This window comes from Xenopus tropicalis, chromosome 3, assembly GCF_000004195.4.
Source record: "Xenopus tropicalis strain Nigerian chromosome 3, UCB_Xtro_10.0, whole genome shotgun sequence".
In the NCBI taxonomy this organism is placed as follows: domain Eukaryota; kingdom Metazoa; phylum Chordata; class Amphibia; order Anura; family Pipidae; genus Xenopus; species Xenopus tropicalis.
This window is the reverse complement of record NC_030679.2, coordinates 36,403,463-36,427,468: the sequence shown is the minus strand read 5'-3', so window position 1 is coordinate 36,427,468 and position 24,006 is coordinate 36,403,463. Positions and strand designations below refer to the sequence as shown.

The following is a 24,006-nucleotide window of genomic DNA, read 5'->3' as shown; positions in this document are numbered from 1 at the left end:
AGCAGAGAATAGCACAGAAGAAGCCATCCATGAAAGACTTACCACAAAAAGCACATATTTGCCTTGAAAGCTTAAAGCATTGTATAAGGAAGTAATACAGTGATGTTTGATTTACCCACTCACTGCCATTGAGGAATGAGCTGCTTACACAAAGTCTGGGGCAGTTACCTAATCATGATTGTGTTAAATAATGGAAAGCTGAAAGTGACTGATAAACAGCAGTCTCTAATGGGAGCCTGTGTGCCAATAAACATTAGGTGCTGTTTGGACCTTTTCAGATGTGAAAAGTCTTAAAAAGAAAATGATAGAATTAAACTATCATGGTTTGCCACATCTTCACATGGGAGCTACTGTACTTTAAATGGTTAATGCAATGCTCAAGCATCCCTGGGTTCATCAATATTGTATCAGTCATATCTTAGCCAATCCTCTGCAGTGTTGGTGTAGAATCTGTGTATATGCAGCAAAAGGAAAAAGTACAAAAACAATTCAACAGTACAGTAAATTCTAAAAGAGTCAGCATTTATTGGTTATTATTCCAAATAATATTTATTCTAAATAAAAAAATTCCTAAATCACAGGAATTGCATTGTTGTGCTCAGTGATACCGCAGGGAGAAAAGGGGACAATAAACAGACAATAAATAAGAATTAAAGATTGTAAATCACAGTGTGAAAAGAAACTATACTGAAGCAATCTATGGGAAATATCTATAACAATTACACACACACAGTTCCACAACTGTCCCTGAGAGTTAAAAGCACTATCATTCAAATAAAGTTCATTTATACCCTAGACTGCACTGCCCAGTAGATAAAAGGCAAACCGAAAAAGTGTCTATAGTTCTTTATGTAACCCGTGCCCTTCTTCCTTCCCATGTATTCTGGCATAGAAGAAATGGGAGATATTTATGCCCCCAGGAAAGATTAGTGGCTGCTATGGCTTGTACAGCACAATGGCCCAGGGAGATAATAACACACTCCCCATCTGATCTGAGCTCCATAATCAAACACTTGTAACCGTTGCACTACCTGGAACAGCAATTGGTGCAATTGCATGTCATTTAATTTGAAGATTGAATTTCATTGCTAGACAAACAGAAGACTGGCCCAGGGCCATACTTCCTATATAGGGACCCAAGGGCGCGTGCCTAGTTCTGGGTATACACCCTGCACAGCCCTAGGAATGGCCCCAAGAAATACATGTACATACTGTAGGCAAGCAGAAAAAGTGTACATAACTTTAATAATAGTTAATTTTTTTCTTTTTTTTACCACTACACATTTACATTCACAAACAAAACATTTTATTTTTATAATAAAGCTCCCTAACAAACAACAAGAAAACATTCTATTACAAAGCTACTGTATAAGGCGTGGGGCAGCAGAGCAGAACAGAAACTGGCACTCTCACCAGTTGGCCATTCCATTGTACGGGAGGAATTCTGCCAGGATCACTTACAATTAGATTTCACTAGTCAGTATAAATACATTTCCATTGTATCCAAATGTTACATTAATGGGAATTTCCCAGATTCCCCCAGGGAAAAAAAAAAGGTACAGATTAGGCAAATCAGGTTGTTATTCCAGGAGTGGTCAGAAATTGCCTGGTTTGTTTGTTAGGAATACTGGCATTTAGGCTAATAATATTTGCTATAACATATTGTAAGCATAGGTTTTACTATTTAATATAACAAGAAGGTTCATCATCTACCAATATAAGATATGCCCCTGTGTAGTGCACATAGAACTGGCCTTTGAATGTAATATAGAAAGCAAATTACATATAATATTGAAGGGACATTACATATTATATAGAAAGCATATTATATCACAGTAATGCATCAAGTTTCATTGTAGGTTTTGTTGAAGCTAAGGTTGCAAGTGTATTATTATTATCTATTTATTTATGACAGTAGTTTATCTTTTGTGTGTGTTTTTTGTTTATTTACACTTTTGTTGCACAGCTATCAGGCTTGGAATTTTAGCATGGAATACAGTCGATAGTAGGGCACTGAATAGAAAAATGAGCAATATAAAATAAGGCTAACAATAAGACTGAAACCTCACAGTCAGTATGTTTTTGGGTTGCTGGGGTCAGTGACCCTGGAGACTAGATAGCATTTTCAGCTGTAGGCCAAAGAGGCAGAACTGCGCTGTGTGTTGAAGGTAAACACCCAATACAGCGAGATAAAAAGGACCCTGGGACCGAATGGGTTAAACCAGCCTACTGATGTCACTTTAGAACACACTGGGGAAGATTTACTACTTTGCCTTCTGCAGTGGGTGATTAATTGCCGCGGCTGTATTTTAAAAATTGCGGCGGCTAATCTGCACTTCTGTTTTTGCCCTAAAAATTTAATACTTAATCTTAAAAATCCTTAACGTTTGCACATTTAATAAACACTATCCTGAAGATAAGCCTCATATGAGCCGCTGAGCCACTTTCTCAAATCGAAAACGCTTGATATTTTCTACTGAAAGGTAACCATAGTTAATAAATAAACAGCACTGTTTTGGATCCATAAGTGCATATATCCTGTAAAAAACGGACATCAGCAGCAATAGGCCAAAGGCTGGCAACACAACAGTAGTTCAGCTAGAGCTAAAAGACAGCTTTTCATTTTATTTAAAAAATGAAATTTCTACTGCTAATTATAAATCACAGAAGCAGCGCCGGTTCAAGCTGGTTGGATGCCCTAATCAACCCTAAATGTTCAGTTGCAATAGAATATTTTATTGCCCTGTACACAAGGTGACTAATCAGAATGCCTCTTTCAGCACTTAACAATTGCGGTACAGTGAGTAAGAGGAAAAGATAGTAATGAAGGCAGGAGAGAAAACAGAAACAGGTGCTGGGTATAATAAACTGTGATTTGGCAATCTCATTTAGCTTATCATATTCAGTTACAATCAGTTATCAAAGGTATATTTTTCCTAAGCAGTAAACCAGAATTGATGCCACCATCATATTATATATATTAGTCAGAACTTACACGTTAAAAGTGATAGAATAATCAATGGCACTGCAATAGGTTTTTGTTTTTTTAAACTTATAAAAAAAAAATATATATATATCTGTATAAACAAACATTCATTAGCTGCAGCTACCTACAAAATAGTGCATGATAACTTGCAAGAATCAGTGACAGAAGAGGTACTATTCATAAAAGCAGTGAAATTACTGGGAATTTGTTCAGATATTATTACCAGTGTAATGGCTTTGTGCACAGGAACCCTCATTTTTCATATGAAGGCACAGCTGGAAAGGAAGCCTTTGGTGTGAATACAATATGTGGCCTGAATCCCAGGCAGGAATTGCACAGAGCATAACTCCCAGGATAGGAATTGGGGAAAGGACACAAATTGTGTGAGTGTGCAGTAGCAAGCATGAGTGACAGTCAGTTAGTGGCGCTCAGATTCCCTTACACACATATATAGCAGAACAGGTCTGCCGAGCAAGGGGTTGAAACTGAAAATAAATTATAAAAGAAGCCTTATAAATAGAAGAATGGCTTCCTTACAAGTGGTAATTAAATTCCTTATAACAGTATTTAACGTATATGCAGCTTTGTCCTGTGGCTTTGCTCTATTACCAGTACCAGTCTTACCCTCTATTAGGCTGATTCCACACTGCAGAACAACAGAATAGCTGCCATATAAATTAACCAGATTTCATTTTGTTGTTGTATCATTGCTCCACTGAGTTTAGTACCAGGATGGGCAACTGCAAAACTTGCAGAATACTGCACAACACGTGAATGGAATAGGATATGTGTATACAATGCAGTGCAATCCAAAATGTTACTTTTTTACAGGCATGTTCACTGCATACAGTTCCCTTCTCATGTCAGACAATCTTCACATTGACTTGTCTCAGCCCTTTTATTAGTGGTAGACTGAAGCCCATTTCTGATTCTGATCCATTCCACTTCTGCACATTTTGAATTACCTTTTGTACATGGACTGCAAATCACTGCCTCACAATGCTGTATTTGACAAGACACTAGCTTTTCTATCTTTATCTTTTTTAAGTCTTTTTCCTGCTTTGTACCTAAATCTGGAAACAAACAAAATATGAATTAATTATATGTGCAATTCAATTCATTTAGTATGATGTAGACAGTCATATTCTTAGACAATTTGCTAATGGTCTTAATTTTTTAAGGGTTAGTTAGCTTTTTGTCTAATTGCTGTCATATTTGATATTTCAGCAGTCATCTGGTTGCTGGGGTTTTATTTTTCCTAGCAAACTAGGGACTAAAATAAGCATAAGGATACTGAATAGAGAGATAAGTAATAAAAATAATACATAGAAATATATTTTTGACTGAAAACTGCAAAGAGAAAATAATGAAGACCAATTGCAAAGTTGCTAGGAATAAGACATTCTAAAACTTACTAAAAGTTTGGTGAACCACTCCTTTCAAATACATTCTATTGTAATGAATATTCCCACTTAATTTTATACAGGGCAATTTGTACTATTCTATTGCTTTGTTTTACCACATATTATAGCACAGGTTTAACCAATGTTTCAGTTTCTGCAAGAATGCCCACTCAATGCTTCTCTGTTAGATTCTTGATCCAGTGAATGTATCTTTCCAAGAAGCCGTTCTCTCAGAATGCATCCAAAAGGTTAGCTTACCCTTTAACTCTGAGCATTTCCTCAATGGTATCTGGTAAAGGCATGCCGTGGCTTTCTGGGAGACACAAGGTAAACATCCCTATAAGTACTGTAAGGCTACCCATTAGGATGAAAGGCAGAAAACGGTCATAGGCACCTAGAAAATAAGAAGAAAAAAAAAAGAATCATAACTGCTTAACAAAACACATAATTTAAGGCTTTTCTCCAATATTTTTTCACCTTTTTATGCTCTTTGGGTATAATACCCTGTGAAAAAGCAACTGTATTTGTTGTTGACACTTTTTTTACTTAGTTGTTTTATTTTCATTTTAGTCACCTAACACTGTGTATTGTTAATAGGCTGCCATAGAGACTATTGTTTGGAGCTATGTTTCACACATATGGGGGAGGGGGTTCATTTTATTCCCTTGAGAAAAGTCACAGGCAGTGACCAAAACGTTAAATAAAAAAAATGTATCTTTATTTGCAAGAGCTGTTGAGTGCTGTACTTTGTGGGACTATTATATTTATAACTAGGCTGCCCTCGTGAGGAGGGAGCTCCTGATGCAGGCAGACATTTTGTTTGCCACACATGAGTCTCCCACTCACTCATTATGCGCATGATTTAGGAGCAGTGGATGCAATTTACCCTCCTACGTCACATGCAGAGGCATAATGAGCGAGTGGTGGCACTCACTATACGCATGCGACTGTCACAACATGGCTTCCTGCACTGGGAGATCCTTCCTGGTGCAGGCAGCCTAGTGCTGGTGGGGGCTATTTTTTGTTTTTAAAAAAGCTTTTGTTTCCCCCAACCTGAGTGTGGGCTCTATTAGCCTGAACTTCTGGTGGGGGAAACAATTTGAGGGTTTTTATGGTTGAACGTGATGGATGTATGTCTTTTTTCAACCTAACTTACTATGTTACTATAGGTGCCCTTTAAGAGCATTTAAATGGTAAAGTAAAACAGTAAAGTAAATAAAATAGTTACCAAGGTAAACAAAATAAGGAGACAGGATGCTGCCCATTCTGGATGCCATTGAACTGGCTCCCACACCCATATTTCGTACAACAGTGGGGTACAGTTCAGCAGTGTATACATAAACCATGGAAAAAGCGGAAGTGATTCCAAACTTCCCCAGCATGACTAGAACAATGGATAGAATCCCAAGCTCTGCAAAGAAAAAAAAACATTATAGGTTTCCTGCGGGGAGAAACTAAATCTGTAGGGTGATACTTCTGCGATACTGTTTATTGGCTAACTGATCTAGGTCAATAAGGCAAGCTTGCAATACTGCAAAAAAAAACCCACATACCTACATTTGGTTGCAACTTTAAAATGCTGATTTGGAATCTTTACAGGTCCTAAACAGCCCCTGATATTTTCTTCTTTTTTCTTTTAAGTCTTTGCATCTGAGTTAAGTCACATATGTTGGTCCCTAATGCTTTTACATTTAATAGGGTAATACATTGAGAACTGTAAAGGTATAATATCATTTTAAAGGACAACTGCGAACTGAAGTTTGGGTCTTGAAAGTCCACAACGTTAAATGGTGATGCACCTAAGGCTAATGCCATATGGGGTTGAAAAACAGAGGCCAAGAATCAGCCCCAACACTGGCATCAACCTTCTTTCTTGCCTGCACCCAGAGCCCAATTGCTTCGGCCTTGGTGCAGGCACACAGTGGATATCGGCTCTGACAGAAGAGTTTCAATTTCAGAGCAGATATCCGCTGCATGTGCCTGCCATGTTTCTAAATAGCAGGCAAAATATTCTCGTAGCTTTACTTTCTACTAACTAAAATATCATTGATGGCTATCTACTGAGCTAGTACATGAAATGCATTCAATTTAAAAAAAAAAAAAAAAAAAAAGGAGCACCTTGAGGTACTAGCTGTATAAAGAGTAAAACAACTCCTCCCAAAACCAACGTGCTTGCTGTTGAGTATCTACGAGGGAAACTTCTAAGGAGCAACCACGCAATTACATATGCAGGGACTTCAATGATGGCGGACAGGAAGCAGTTGACATAAGGATCACCATGTAAATTGGGAGTGTTAAGAGACAAGCCAAAATATCCCACTGAAATGATCATCCTGCAAAAAAAAAAAAAAGAAAATATGAACTGCATGAACAAGGCTACACATATTCCTTTTTCACTCGGACATGCTTCCGGATTCAGGTAATATTTCCAATAACAACATAAACCCCCAATGTTTGCTCAGCTGCAACAATAAGGGGCTGATTCATCAAAGTACGAATTCGAATCCCGAAATTTTTGTATCCGAACGATTGTAAACGGCGGGAAAACCTTTCTGACTTTGATCTGTGCATGATTTTGGAAGCCTCCCATAGGACTCAATGGCACTCTGCAGCTCCAACCTGGCCCAAGGAAAGTCACGATAACGAAGCCTGAATGAATCCGAAACTTTCGTACTTGGCGCGACAATACGATTTTGTCGCACAAATTTTGTCGCAAAGTACAAAAAAGTCACGTAAATATACGAAAAAGTCGCAGAAAATACGCACAGTACGAACAAATACGATTTTTTTGTATTTCGTACCTGTCATACTTTAATAAATCAGCCCCTAAGTGTACTTGTTAATCATCAACAAAAAGGAACAAAGACACAATACACTTCAATGCCTCTTGCACAAAAACTTCACATCTTTTTATTCATATTAGTGGCGATTTACATTCTAGCCAATGGGATGGCATTTCGGGGAGATTTGTCGTGGGCAACTAATCTCCCTGTCACAGCCCTTAGTCTTACAAAATAAAGAAAATATCCCTTTATTTTTAGATTACTACTGTGTAACCTAATGATGTGTTCACACAAGAAAGTGATGAGGATAAGAACAAAAGCATGTGATTATTTTATCCCTTTACCTTCTCTATCTGCAGCCTGTTACTAATTAACCCAGTTATGTCTGTACTGTTCCAAAGGGCAATGTCAAACATAGTCTTTTTCATCCCCAGGGAGATTGCCTCTTCCATGGGCAACATTGATCCTCATTCATTTGGATTACTGCAGTCTGTGGGAGATGAGCTTCCCGTGATTGAGCTTTCCACATAACGGGTTTCCAGATTACAGATCCTATACCTATAACTTTTTTTTTTTTTTTTACAAGCATTGCACTAATACTGGTCAAAAAAAAACTTGACGAATTAGCTCCATATTATTTTTCAAAACTGTAAATGTGTTGACTGTTTAGTTGCCTTATTTCATAATATTACATTTGTAATACTCACTGGTTCCACCCCCAGCCTGCCCCAATTTCCTCCTAATCAAATTTTCCCAGCTCTTCTTCAAACCTCCAACAGCTTTCTAAGCCTGCCTACTCACCTAATATCCTCCCAGTTAACATCTCAGCCCTGTCCCTTTTTGCATCATAGTCCCTTCCCAGGCCCTTTTCTGCAAAAGATAGTATTGCCACCAGCAAAACGACACACTGATCTTTGATAAATGCATCCATTTGTTAAAAAACTTTAAAATGTAGTAAATATAAAAAAAGAACAAACTGCTAGAATGACTGGCCACTGTACACCAAACACATAAACAACACATGTCTGTGTCTGTAGACCTGACTATCACAACACTATTTTTTACGTACCAAAGCAAAATGGATAGAAATGTTATTATGCGAATATTCCTTGTTTTCAGGAGGTCGAGAAATGTATGAGATTTGTGGGTAAGCTCCTTTTGCTCTTGCAGCTGTAAAGAGAAAGATAAACATTAAAGCTTCTCCAGCAGAATTCTGCATTGAAATCTGTTTCAAACTTTTTTTTTTATATATTTAATGTCACATGGGACTAGCTATATTCTTCATATCCCACATGTGACCTGTGTATCCCTTTAAGGGCAGCTCAGCTTTTAAGCGGTATATACATACAACTTTTGTGTTTGTTGAAGTATACCAAAGATTTATAAACTGGAAAAAAAAATCCCACCTTCAGTTGTCTACAGATTAAAGTTACATAATTTTATCAGAATCATGTAATTATTGCTGTTTCAAACCAAACCCTGTATTTGGTGCGTCCAATGTGAATTTTTTTTATAGCAGCCTCATTAAATGCTGCCGAAAGACCCTATTTCTTGAAAGCCTCTCTGGACTTTCTGAAGCAACTGTGGAAGTTTTGGTTTGCTTCTAAAAACTTAGCTTATAATCAGTTCATTAAACAGGTGCAATTTGTCACAGGAAACTGAAATCATACTACTTAAAAATGTCCCTTTATTCTGCCATGTCCCCTACTTGCTTCTTTTAATGGGATTATGACAATATCTAGGAGAGGGAATAATGACAAAAGAGGCCAGAAAGGCAAAACAATAAGCTGCTTATGCAAGGCTAGACCCGTAGGTTTACCTGCTAATAATTTCATATGAAAGGTGAAATACAGAGAGCTAAATTGATATATGCTAATATTTTTATTAATCAAGTACATCAGCAAAATAAAGGTATGAATGTACTTTAAGATATTTTTGGGCAAAGACTCCTGTGTACTTTATATGCAATTGAAAAAGCACTATGCATTAGTGCAATTAGGGGAGCACCTTGTCAGCCATACTGGGACTACAGTTTAGTTGCAAGGGTCACGTGAACTTAGCATCTAGGCACTTTTAAAAAGTCAATACAGTATTAGCATTTTAAATAATGTGTTTAAACAGAAAAATAAGCAACAACAAAAAATCAAGCCTTACAGGATTACAGTACCTACCAACTAGAATTCACTAAATTAGTTTTATTTGGAAAAAGGCAAAGTAAAAATCAAAAATTAAATCCCTAAATAAATACAAATGCATTTGTTTAATTACTGTCATTTAAGACAAATAAGGGAATTAGAGACACACATATGAACAGACCAGATCACAAGGCAAGACATTACCTCTGTAAAATTAAATATTGAATCTGGTGGAGTAATGCCATTTTTCTTTGCTGCTTTTCGTATTATGTCTTCTGCTTCCTGAAATCGCCCCTGAGATATGAGCCATCTAGGGGATTCCGGGATAATCCTGCAATCAAACATAGCATTAACAAAGGTGAAAAAATAACCTACAAAGTAGAACCTCTCTTTTCATAGTGACATACAGTAATATATATATCTCAATTGGACAGGGGTGAAACATTTCTAAGCCAAAAGAGGTGCAATATTAAAATATGTTGAAAGGGACAGTCTCAAATATTATACAAAAGTGGAAGTAAATTTATGCAAAGGATACAGAATAGGGCACACAGAATAGCAAGAGCTACGCAGGCCATTGGTGCAGACAATGAGAATCTTGCCTCTTCACAATATGGGAGCCTGTGTGTCCAGTGCTCCAGTGCTAGGTTATTGGGATAGTCAGAGCACAGTAATAAAGACTGGCCATTTGTAGCCGAGTTCTGCTCATGCTTTCCCAGTGTTTGTGCTATAAACTGAGTTAAATAACGTAATGGCCCATTCCTATGAAATTAATAGATTATCTAAAATGTTATTTTATAGATACAATCTTAGCTATAAGGGAACTAGTTTTCCATTTCCAGGCACTAACTTGGCCACTGAGGTACTTAGGCTACATAACACACAATTTTCTCATATAAACACAGGTATAAAACTAAAGCGCAATGTGCTGTGCAAGTTCTAAAATAGGAGATATCTTCAATTCTTCTTATTATTATTTTAGCACAGAAAGCAATGTTTCAAGCTTGACAAGGTTTGAAAAGTTGATCTCTGTGCTTCAAAATTGTGAATAATAAAAGAAACCACAATTTTAAACAACTTTGCAATATACATTCATTATAAATTTGTAATGGTTTGAGTTATTTGTATATATAATTGCTATTAAAAGCAGCGTTTGCCTGTCCTTTTTTATTCTCTGGTGTAAAAATGTAACACAAGGCAGCAGACTGACAAACCTGTCTTGCTGGAGGAGACTGCAATTGTTTAAAAAGTAACAAAGTTGTAAAGGTCAACCAGAGGTTCAGAAAATGCTGCTTTCAATAGCAATTACATTTACAAATAACTTTTAAAACAATAAAATTTGTAATACAAATTTATATTGGATTGCTTCTTAAAATTATCTTTTCTTTTATTAGGCAAAAATTTACTTTTGGGGTTGATGTCCTTTAATAAGAGTTGTAGTGCTGTTTTGGAAATGGTCAATTCTATAATGAATCAGACATTTAAAGAGTAACTTTACATGGTTTTTTTTACATACATGAAAGCATTAAAGGAAAACTATACCCCCAGAATGAATACTAAACCAACAGATAATATAAACTATGTTAAGTTACCTATTAAGAATTTTGCCAAACTGGAATATATATATCAGTTAAAATATATTTATCAGTTAAAATTCCCTTGAGCCGCCATTTAGTGATGGGCTGGGTGCTCCCTCAGAGATCACAGAGAAATAATGCAGCTCTAACTGTAACTGGAAGCAAAAGACAGAACTCTGTCCATTAATTGACTGATGGGGCCCAGCATGTATGTGTGCCTTGGCTTGTTTGTGTGCACTGTGAATCCTATGATCCCAGGGGGCGGCCCATAATTTGTGGCAATTTTCTATTTGGGATTACCCAATAGCACATATTACTAAAAAAGTATATATTTGTGAAAATGGTTTATTTAAATATTTTACATATGAGCTTGTTGAGACCTACACTGTTTGGGGGGTATAGTTTTTCTTTAAAGCGGACCTGTCACCTTAAGAAATAATTTCAAATTGTTTTCTGTTGTGTTTGGCAAGCAAAATAAACTTTACTTACACTGTATAAATTATTTTAATTTTATTTTCTTCAGCCTTGGAATTCACAGCAATTGCAGCAAGCAGGCAGGGGCCATTTTGTGGACACTGTTATCAAAGCAGGCATTGCATCCTGCCAAAATCTTGTTTCTGTGCCAGTATGGGGGGACCTGGTGCCCATATCCATGCACTGGTTACACAATTAGATGGTGAGGAGGGAGGGGGAATGTGAGGGGGGGAATTGAAAGTGAAAGTAACTGTCTGCCCCACCTCTATGCCTAAGGCATAGAGGCGGGGCAGGCATTATATGATTGACAGCTGGGATTTTAAAATGCTTTTATAATGGGTATGGATGTGGTAATAAAAAAAATATTTTGGGTTTCATGTTTAATTTGAAAAGGACTTTTATTATACAACTTTTTATGTCTGGGTGACAGGTCCACTTTAAAGTGATATTTATACTGTAAAACTACTCTTTTTCTACTACTTTTTATGTACATTCATATTTTAAAGATCCCTATAGGTCACATTGATTGTGTTTTGCCAACCTGACTGTCCCCTCTAAACCTGTCAGTTAGAATTCTTACACTAATGGACTACTGTGGCACAAATATGGCCGCCTTGTCATACATGTAATGTAATAGCACTGGGCAAATACATTTATTGCAAAATGATAAAGAGCATGAAAAGACAGCGTTATGATAGTTGTAAAAAAAGGTTTAATTTGTTGCGTTAGTAGCAGGGTTGTAAATACTATGACAAGCGATAAGGACAAGGCTCGGATGGGTTTCCTGATGCTGTGGTTTGCAATACAGAGTGGAGAGCAGAGTACACAGTACAGCTCACCATGGCTCTTGCACTCCTTAGTGCTCTAGCACATGTACCCGGGGAAAAGAATATGACCCCAAAGGTCTACCTAAAAAGCCAAAGTCAGCCAGAACAAGGCAGAAAAGGCACATATGATTCAAATACAAAAGTCTGGCATGCAACAGCCACTGGCTTTAGAAGCTTGGCACCAGATAAAGCATTGACGACTCAAGTTTCAAACATCATGAACTCACCACCAGAGAGGAATGCAAAATAGCCCTGGAATGGTAAGCGCCAGAAGCAGCGTCCGCCAGTCCCTTATGAAGTAAGCAAATAGAGGCAGCAGCATGTAGCCAATTGCATAGAAAATGCAGACCCCTAGTGTAGAGAATATAATACGGACGGACTTGTCAAGAATTTCTGCACCTGTATGAAAAACGGTTAATATCATTTTTAGATGCTTTGTGTTTGGTTTTAATGGATTATACAGATTATAGAAAGTCCTTCTAACTGGTACAGAAAATACAAAAAATCACTAAAGCTATATTATATATATATATATATATATATCCGATAAGCAGCACACCATTAATATGAGAAAAAACCTGGGCGCCAGTGCATAATTATAGTAGACATTTTCACAGGGAGTGACAGCACTCACAGGAATTTGCACACAAGATGATCAAGTGACAATAAAAAATTGAGGTTTATTCAGTCCAACATTTCAGTTCCTATTTGGAACACACACACACACAAATGTCTGCCAACTCTCCTTGGGGACTTCCCTTGGGATTCAGGGCTCTGATGGAATGCAACAGCTTCATACAACCCTGTACAGCTTTCTGTTGGCTAATGGCTAAGTGTCATTTTCTCTGAGACATGGCTTCCTTCCTCTTATTGACAATAATGGAAATTTACCTGACACTTCTTGTGAAGGAGTATTTTGATCCAAAAAAGCAAATATGTTCCCTTCCTAGTAAATCAGGAGAATGTGAGATAACTACCAAATACAAAACAAATTGAATTATTTTATTTTTTTGCTTAACTTAAAGTTTGTATCTGTTCTTCCAGCACCTACAAATAAGCTATATCTTGGAACAAAAATTAAGATTTTTTTTTATTCTATAGGCTAATGTCATACAAAGGTCTCTGCTGGCAGAAAAACGCACCTGCCCGTTGGCCTGTTACAACACACACAGGTTGGCAATAGCAAACACTTTTGTGCCATTAGCCATAAGGTTGTCAAAAGTCAAAAAAGCTTTTGCTCCCTATATCTTCTAGGAAAAAAACAAAACCATTGAATTCTAATCCACTAATCTGTTATCTGCTATCTAGTTGGCAATACAGCCAAATTTTAAACTGACATTTAAAAACTGTAGTAGTGTTTAAGAGACAACTGTACAATATTTACTGGTGCAGGGTTACAGTGTTTTATATTAACATGAATACAAAACACAGAGGTAATTTACGGCTTCCAAGCTAGCGCACAGAGTGCAAATAAAGGGAGCAATCAGTCATCCTTTATTGCAAAATGTCACAGGATTCTGCACTCAGTTTCAGAGCACAAAAACTTGCAGCCCCTGAATGGATATTTATAAATAACAGGAAATAAATAATAAAGTGCCAACACATTTCTACAGTGCTTTACAGAAATTATGCATTATTCACACCAGTCTCTGCCCCAGAGGTGCTTACACTCGAAAGTCACCCACAATTTAAATCAGAAGCCAAGTAATCTGCCTGTATGTTTTGGAGTGTGGAAGGAAACTGGGGGAAGGAAACCCACAAAGAGACAGGAGAACATACAAACTCTTTGCAGATAGTACCCTGGTTGAGACTGTACTTAGCTGTGTTACCTGGATACATTGCGGTCTGTGTTTGGCAGTGCTGTATTCATTATGGGTGGCACGTAGGAATCCACAAATGGCCTGTACCCACTGATGCAGGGCTCTGCACCTCATGATGGCTTTTTTTAATAATGGATGTATTATGGTAAGCTGAAAAGTCAGTGTTTCTTCTACTGTTTTTTTTGACAAAAAGAATTTCACCCATCACTAATAAGCTATAAGATCCACATTTTTGCAGCATGGTGCATGACATGCTATACTAACAGCTAGTATAACTTCTAATTCTTTATCTTACATAGCCATTAATTTAACTGTCAGCTGCTGCTGATCTCTGCCAGCACAATGAGCATGCAGAAGTGGTTAACTTTAAATGTCTATTGCACTGCTATCTCAGAACTCAAGCAAGGCAGACACCCTCTGACAGAGAAAATGACCAAACTTCAGGTACATAAGGGCTAGAAAAAAATGCCAGAAAAAACCCTGCCATAGACAATACTCATAATTGTCTCTGCTAAAACACAGAGACAATTATCAGTATTGTCTATTTTGTAGCAGTGAGCCTGTGTTTTCCATGTGTCTACAGAAAAACCCCCCCACAATATACCAACTATAGGAAAAAATGTGGGGCATTTGCAACTGTATACTTAAAACTTGAAATTACTGCATACTGATATACAACAGAACAATGCCGGCAACCGTGAGGGGAATGATCCCCCTCTGAACATGATAAACACCATTCCTGGAAAAGAGAGATTGAATCGGGTGCTAATCAACCCACCCACCTAGCTCAGTTATCTGCTGTTTCAGCAAGGAGAAGACAGACAAACAAGAAAACATTGTGTCCCAGCAGAAGTATTAACCAAGAAAATGTATTAACTAGCACAAAGGCAATTTGGTGCTTATGTCATGGTGTCTATCTAATGGCATTAGAGTCTGGACAAAGTTTAACAACCAGTGAATTCCATTATGAGAAGTAGTAGGCAGATATCTTGAACATGCAAAACAGGTTTAGTACTCACAGAAGGGAGAAGGGTGGTGTTTAGAATCCCTTTACCATAGTAGTAGTTCTGCAAGCATAGCACACGCTTATTGTCTGAGGTGCAGGTGCATCAGGACATCATTCAGTACATAGGTGCCTCATTCACCTTATGATGAGCAAAATGAATAAGGTTTGTGCTAAACATACCTTTCACAGATTGCTGTAATCAGGAAAATAATCTATGGTTTTTGTTATTTTTTGAGGTAAACATGGTTAGAGACGAGTTAGATTACTAGTGCACAGCTAAGACCCCCTGCATAATAGACTCCTGCTAACAACCACAACATGGGGAGATGGAAGGGTCTGTATTTTAGTAATCCAATTATCTAACTTGCACGGACCAAATATGGATAGCTTCATTTTCTGATCAGGAAGTATGTTCAGCCCAAGACCTATTCATTAAGCCAAAAATCAAGGTGTTTTTTATAGGCAATTAAATATAATGTGCTGTTACTTTGCACTGTAGTGATGTGCAGGTTGTCCCAAAACCCATCCCTTGGATTAATTGTAGCATTTGGTTAATTTGGTGACATCTGGGGGTGTGCTTCACATCTGACTTTATCTTTGGTTTAACTGTTGAATATAGTGGTCATGTCAGTGGCATACCTGCTCCGCCCCAGCGGGTCTTTAAATAGAGGTGAATTGGTGGGTTATGTTGGGAGTTGGTGGGTTAGGGACAGGTGTGGGTTGTTGACCCGCACATCAGCACTGTGTAGTCAAGGGAAAAGCTACTCAAGCTGATTTGGGCAAAGAAAATGGTTACTCACTTAACCGCTGTAAAACCCATGAATTGTTTAAACATGTAATCCCCTGTTCTTTTTATACCTTTTAGTCCCTGCATTGTTCACACCTCAGGCTCACAGACTGTAAGCCCCCAGATTGTTCACCTGTACATACCTCAGACTGTAGGAGCAGTGCCAGCATTGTGTCACTGTATGTACTGCCTGCTCTATGCTGCCTGTGTGTGCCATACTCTGCCTGCCCTATGCTGCCTTTGTGTGTGTGCGCCATACTCTGCCTGCCCTATGCTGCCTGTGTGTGTGTGCCATATTCTGCCTGCCCTATGCTGCCTGTGGTAGATGAACCTGGCAGGGATTTGTTCTGGGAGTTTTTTAGTAGTTGGAAATAGCCATTAAATGGTCCCTAATTATAACCTGGGGGTTACTGTGCTATCCACAAGGTAGGAGGAGGCATATGGATTTAAGGGTATGTCTTAATATGACCTAACAAAACTCTTTCACATATGAATGATGAGTGATATCCCCGCAGTGAGCACCAACAATTTGGGATTTGCTTGAGCTACCACCATTAGCGAGGGTATGGTCTTAAAAGCTTTATTGATAACATAGGTGGGGTTTGAAGTGGGTGTGGTTTAAAAAAGAGGAGTGGTCAAAATTATTCCATTAGTCGCCATCCACCATGTAGGCCAGAAAAATTCCAGACGTTGGTACCACAGAAGTTGGACAGCGCTGCTCTAGGGAATACTTTACTAATTTGTTCCACTGTCTCTTATAGGTTTATAGGTCATAAGTGAAAGCCTCACTCTAACTTTTGTTGGTGCTATAAACAAATCAATCATGCCAGGAGTTACGATTTTCAGATACGCGTGTGCGTGTGTTACTTAATGGTTTCCCTGATAACCTATTGCATTGTGAGTTAGCAATCTGACATGCTCAATAGTCAAACAACACAACTGAAATATTGGTTAAATAAACTATTCATTTCTCAAAAACTATAAGAAAAAAAAATATTTAACCTATTTGACTGATAACATACAAAAGAGTTCTGTTTTATACAGTTCCTAATCACAACAACATTAAGCTATTTTAATAGTGGTTTTCAAACAGTGTTATTGAAATCAATTACAACCATGAAATGGTTTTAATATATTTAACACATTTGGTCATCGGCCCAGACTATAACTAGTGAAAAGCTGAGGATAACACAGCCACCACTAGCTTTGCTTACACAGAGGACCGACAGGAAAAAAATCATAGTTACTATTGGCATCTTAATGTGCTTCCTTCTTAAATGATACACAGGAATGCAAATAAAAATATATAGAGATGCTTTGTTTTGATGTCATTGCAATTAAATGATTGTACTGTTGGTTTTGTCCCTTGAAGTAGAGTGTCACTTATATAATTGTCTGCAAGAAACCAGTGGTGCCAAATATATTTTGTGCTGTAAGGGCTGTGGCATACGGGGAGATTAGTCGCCCGCGACAAATCTCCCGTGTCACGGGCGACTTATCTCCTCGAAATGCCATCCCAGAATCCAAGAATGTAAATCGCCGGTGGGATTCCATACACTGTGCCTCGATTTCCCCAAAATCATGGCGCCGTGTATGCCATCCCACCGGCAATTTACATTCTCGCCGGTGGGATGGCATTTCGGGGAGATAAGTCGCCTGTGACACAGGAGATTTGTCGCGGGCGACTAATCTCCCCGTCTGCCACAGCCCTAAACAAAACAATTTATATCTGGATCAGGTTAACTTCTGAAAAAAAGGTAACAGTGTACTTTTCTCATTGTACAAGAGATACCTTTTCCTTTAAAGAAAGGGTACATGTGTCCTTTAAAGATACCTTTGGGAGACAGTAATCTGTGTAAAAAAAAATTTAATTTTCTAAATAAAAAGGATAAGTGCATAAGCATAAAGGATTTTTATACAGAATAACATACTCACCAAGTATAAAAGCAGCCACATAATTAGAGATCTGTCCCATCCCAACTATGATAAACAAAGCAGTGAACATCTCCCAGTTTACAGAGAAGACTTGAATAATACTAAATCCAGTCTGCACAGCCATGGTAGCAAACAAAACCTTCTTCCTGCCAAACCTGCCATAGGACACAAAATAATAAGGACACAGAACTCTGAGGTAGAGAGACAGTCATCCATAAAACACAGCTATGAAACTTGCTTATGTTATAAATAATCAGGAAAACAGTGGGGGCCACTTATCTTCTGCAAAGCCCAGCTGCACACAAGTATACAGTCAGGGTGAAACTGTTTCGGTTCCAGACAGTTGCCATAAATGTACTCAGTATGAGGGGTTAATGTATTTACTTTAACAAAACACAAGAATTACACTGCTAATTATTTTATGAGTATGTAAGGCCTTTTTACCCATGATTACAATGTAAAAAGAGATGGAGGGCAACGCAAGCATAAAAAAGTTCCTGGGGGTGCCAAATAAAGGCTGTCATTGGCTATGTAGTAGCCCCTATGTGACTGCAGCCTCCAGGGGGTTCTGTTTGGCAGTACACCTGGTTTTTATCCAACAAAAACTTGCCTCCAAGCCAGGAATTTAAAAATAAGCCATGGTTTGAGGCCACTGGGAGCAACATTTGGGGATCACTGAGGTAAGGTGGTTTTTCCAACCCTGGTGACAAAAAAAAATTGTAGATACTGTCCACCACCACCCCATTCATTAATGATGTGAATTTAAGGCAGAAAATGCTGATTGTACATTTTCTGGCTGAAATTTGCCTTGTGTGAGCAATGCCAGTTACAACCCACTGCCACCCTGTGTGCATTGTATCAGTTACTTTTCTGCCAGTGTTTTTTTTTATCCAGGTGTTACATTAGCCTGTGCATTTAGCACAATGACATATGGGGCTTTTTGTTGCCCATGTCAAATCATGGATGACAAAACGTCCTGATAATAGCCTTTTAATAACATTGGGTATGGCAATGTGATAATGCATCTCCAGGAATTTTTGCGCAATTAAGGTGCTTTTACTGACATAATTGTAATTATTTCAATTGCATGGATGTTTTTGGTTGCCCATGGTTTTGCATGGGTGACAAAATAACCCATGTGTCAATGCCCTTGGGCACCTTAGAGGCCCACAGATATTAAAGGACTGCTCCAACCTTATAACAATGAAGATCTCTTAAGGTGGCGAGATCCTCTCATTTGTCAACCTCACTAAATAAGCAGCTTTTTCCCCAATAAATCCACCCTGAGTTGGGCGATATTGGATTGATCCAATTATTTGGCCCTCGACTGAATCACTTTGTTACAGGCGGTCGGGACGAGGAGCAAATCAGAGATCTTTGTGCCAGATTTTTTTTTTTAACTTGCCCAGTACTCTACCATACAAGTCAATTTCCTGCAAAATGCAATATAGGTCAGAGTCACAATCAATGATTAGAATAAACTGTGCAATCCAGTGTCTGAAATTTCTTTGAAAAGAATTCCCCTCATTTTATGTTGCACACTGTCTTCCATAATGGATTCAGCTCAAAGTACACAAATCCTAGATATTACTCTTATAAATGTACTTTTCCTATGCAGTAAAATGTCTACATTACCTGTCTGACATCTGTCCTGAAACAAATGACCCAATAAGAACTCCCACAAAAAACAGCGAGGTGGTCAGAGGCCCTTTCCAGTCATTCTCACAAACCAAGTTCCACTAGAGGAAAAAATAAAGCAGAAACTGAGAACCAAATAGAAATCAAATGAAATAAATCACCTTTTTGACAAGAGACTAAAGTCAGACTGCAGGCAATATTCACCTCTATCTACACACTGAGGCAAAAATAAGAATGATTTATTATATAAAATAAACATCAGGTTTCATTTATTTTTTGTTTTACATTGGTATTATTTTTCCTCAATTAAAAGCACCATACATTCCACAAACACACTGAATGGCACAAATTTCAATGTCTAATAACCAAGGACTGCATGAGTAATCTGCACTTTAGTCCAGAGAAAGTGCATTTGTTGTTTCTTAAATGGCAATAACTAGGTGAAAAGTCTGTATTTTGTAATATTAAGTAATGCTTTCAAAGATAACCACATGGTGACTGTACCTTGCTCTTGGGCTGATTTTTCCCTACTATACATACATATAATATAGCTATTCTTCAATTTTACACCACAAACTCTGGGTTCTCAAATGGGCTCCACATGTCCACTTACCAATAAGTGACACTACATCCTAAGATCACACCTGCCATATTCCCACCAGCGGAGAAACAACCCCAAAATACCCCTGGTGTCAGTCATAGAGATTCAATGTAAACACAGCTACAAAGTGCTAAAATACAGATGCTAAGGCTTTCACTCTCAGTAAGAGCAACTTGAAATGGGCTAATAGTCGAATCTAAAAGATTCAATTACAGAAATGCTCCCTATCTTAATGTATTATTCATTATTTATATTGTTTGTATGATTTTGGTTCTATTTTACACCAGTCACTGCCCCAGTGGAGCTTTCAATCTAATGTCCCAATCACATTTATTCCCACTTAGGTCAATTTTGTCAGGACATCAGTGACATGGCAACCTAATAGGTTAGGTTTATGGTGTAAATTACATGGCCAACTAACTCCTATCTCCAGTTCTATTAACATTGTTTTAATATTTATTTTAATATTACACTTAGGAGTCTGAACCAGACATCAACTCAATCTTATTTCTCAGAATGCACCCGGATATAGACACCCCCCCTCTCACGTGGTCACCTACAGTAACAGGTCTGTCCCACTGCCAGTGATTTACACCTGAAATATAACTTACTTGCTCCATTAAAGTATATAAAATTATCACCCTCTGATGTCACTGAAGGTGCCCGAGCAAAATCTACGTTCAGGGCTGAATCGGCAGGTGGAGGTAGAATTTCTATTGTTTATACCTACATATCTGACGATTCAGCCCTGAGGTCGCACGAAAGATTGTTATTGCTACGTGTATCCACCTTTAGTTTACTCCTAATGTGATCATGCTGCATGGGGACTTCAGAACAGAGTGGGCATCACATGTTTTCATTCATAAAGTCACAGTTTACAAATGAAGATGCTTGCTTAACATCTGCTCATTAAAGTAAATTCTTTGGCTAAAAGTTTATTCTGATTGGCTCTGTGTCTTGCATGTAGTTTTCAGCAAACTTTTTCATTCATTCACTCGATGCTTCAGAAGTAGTTAAAATTTATCATTCTGGACTTTTTTTTTTACGTAAAATGTAACAGTTCTGTGATCTTAATTCTTATTAAATATAAATGATTTTCCTTTACAAATTAGAGTTGGTGTGTCTTCTTAACAGATCATCAACTTTGAGCCAAAAACATAGACATCCATGCTTTGTGGCATTTGATGCTTACCTGCATAATTTAATTCATTTTGTGGCAGTCATTTTTTCCTATAGAAAAATATTAGCCTTCAGAATATAGAGCAAGTAGGTACAACCACCAAAGAGATAATATTGTTATTACTATGGCTAACAACAGCATCACCATACAGATAATATGCACATATTATTGTCCATGTGTGTCAGCTCTGTGAGCTTAACTGGAAACCCACAGTGCAAGGATGTACGAGAGCACAGAAGGTTCAGTGAGTTACTGTTCTTCAAACTGAAGGATGTGTGTTATAGAGGGAGCCCCAATTACAGACCTGCATGGGAGCCCTCTGAAGTCTGATCCCCCCCCCATAACTATTACTGTGACTAAAAAAGGCAGACAAAAAGTATCAACAGATAATTATCTGTTAGTACGATAATAGGTACATGCATTACGGGAGACAAGGGGACAATAACAGCAAAGGCCTTGAATACCGATTGTCTTGGATGGAAAATTACGAAGGTGCCCAGAGAACCGGCAAACGTTTAGTGCTGAATCATCAGATAGGGTTAGAATTATTTTGTTTCTATCTGCGTATCGGACCATTCAGCTCTGAACATTAGTGAAGTGTATGAACAATCTTTCCTGCCAAATAGAGCATAACTGTAGCGTGTATGGCCACCATTAGAGGGACTCACTTTTAAGCACTTTCAATATGTTCTTATGGAACATATCTTCCCCCAGACGAATGAGTGGGCCCTAAAATTATTTATTTTACAGGGGGGTGCACTAACTCCTTGCTATGCCATTGCCATAAATGGTTTCCATTATATTTTATAGACTTCACCTCATTGGTGACAAAAACCCATAATTGTTTGCCATGATACAAGCCCTTACATAAAGGACTACGAGAATCCATAAATGATTTCCAGTATTTAAGATCTCACCTCGGTGACTATGAGAAGCCATAAATGATTGCCACTGTATAAAATCTCACCTCAGTGACTATGAGAAGCCATAAATGATTGTCAGTGTATAAGATCTCACCTCAGTGACTATGAGAACCAAAATCTTTCCAAGTCCATTATTCCAGTTCAGCTACCTCATTCAAGCAGGCTATCACTCCTGTGCTCCTGTTGTAGCACTAATTGCATGTTGACATCATATAAGGTAATGGAGGACACCTGGCACTGCAGGGCTTTGCTGCAATTAGTGTTTATTAGTTACATTACATGTTTCAGGCAAAGCCCTTGAAGCCCTTATATGATGTCAGTGACTATGAGAAGCCATACATGATTGCCAGTGTATAAAGTTGCCATACACGCACCGATAATATTGTCCGAAAGTCGGCGAGTCGACCGATATCGCAGGAGGCTGCCGATATCGGTCGACTTGCCGATCGGGCCAGTTAAAAGATTTTGATCGGGCGCCATAGAAGGCGCCTGACCAAAATCTGCCTTCAGCGCTGAATCGGCAGAAGGAGGTAGAAATCCTATTGTTTCTACCTCCTTACCTGCTGTTTCAGCCCTGAAGGTTAGTGGCCGATCTTGTGTGGCCACCTTTAGATCTCACCTCAGTGACTATGAGAAGCCATAAATGATCGCCAATATATCAGATCTCCCTTGTGACTATAAGAAGCCATAAATGATCGCCAAAATATCAGATCTCCCTTAAGTGACTATAAGAAGCCATAAATGATCGCCAATATATCAGATCTCCCTTAAGTGACTATGAGAAGCCATAAATGATCGCCAATATATCAGATCTCCCTTAAGTGACTATAAGAAGCCATAAATGATCGCCATGATCCGATCTCTCACCTCAGTGACGATAGTTGACAGGTAAAGGGATTTGCTGTAGTTCCAGCCATCCAGACACGGCTCTTGCTCTATCCCAGTCACATCCACATCCCGCCCGGGGAGCAGCCCCAGAGCCGAGTAGTTAGTGAGGGTCCCCAGCCGGTATCTCCGGCACTGACTGTCCTGCCCGTCCTGCCGGGGGATGCTCGCATTCCTCCAAGCGGCGCTCAGGTTGGCGCTCTCCGGTATGTGGCACCGATGCTCGGGGGTGGCCGCTAGGAAGACTGCAGAGAGCCCGGTGAAGCCATTGGGGATGATGCTGGCGCTGAGCAGAAAGAACACTGACACCTGGAAGGGACCCCATTCTCCCAGGAAAGCCGTGGCCTGGTCGTAGTCGCGCATTGCAGCAGCGGGAATGGAGGCAGGGGAGGCAGGAGGGAGACTGGGGAGACGCTATAGCCGGCGGGGAAGGTAGGATCTCATGCGGGTAGGACAAGGCGGGGAAAGTCGCAGCATGTACGTCCCGGAAGCTGCGCTAAGCTGTATTATTACCCGGGTCACTGAGAGCGGCTGTGTATCCCGGGGATTTGTAGCTGAGCAAATGGCGAGTAGGAAGAGCCGCACGTCACCGCCGCTCAGTGCCGGGTAGAACAATGCGCCCCGGTAACCTTGCTCTGCCCCAGCTGCTCTCCTTCAGGCGGGCACACACCAAGCGCGTCACATGCTCTACATACTGTCTCCCTGCACTGTGCGGCCGCTATGTTCGCTCCAACTCAGTGTGTGCCCACCCCCTGCCAGCCTCCCCTCGCCCAAACACAACTCCATGCCGTGTCAATGCGCCGCTCATATCTCTCATCTGAAACAATTTCCTACTCTGTCCGCCTCAGGCAAATTACCCTTCCCTAATTGGTCCTTATTGCTAGCTCCGCCCTCTATAGTCAGCTGTCAAACTTAAAGCGGTAGTTCAACATATACAGACAGACCAATGAAGCTGCTGCCTTGGGTCCATTAATTGGTCCATGTATGATTCCCGCTGAGGGGCTTTAAACTCTTGGATGTATTATTGTGGGCCTTGGCATCTCAAG

The 24,006-nt window shown here is 39.0% G+C and overlaps 1 protein-coding gene across 1 annotated transcript; it reads right to left on the bottom strand.

The window, feature by feature from the left end:
* Nucleotides 1-501: 501 nt before the first annotated feature.
* slc22a5 (solute carrier family 22 member 5) lies at nt 502-23,787 on the bottom strand. Its single transcript, XM_002934364.5, has 10 exons — nt 22,943-23,787; nt 19,369-19,472; nt 17,734-17,888; nt 12,413-12,584; nt 9,512-9,638; nt 8,242-8,342; nt 6,508-6,722; nt 5,618-5,800; nt 4,648-4,783; nt 502-4,059 (listed from the first exon to the last, which is right to left on the bottom strand). The coding sequence occupies exons 1-10, from the start codon at nt 23,321-23,323 to the stop codon at nt 3,981-3,983; spliced, it is 1,653 nt and encodes a 550-aa protein (XP_002934410.2). The 5' UTR covers nt 23,324-23,787; the 3' UTR covers nt 502-3,980.
* Nucleotides 23,788-24,006: the final 219 nt, after the last annotated feature.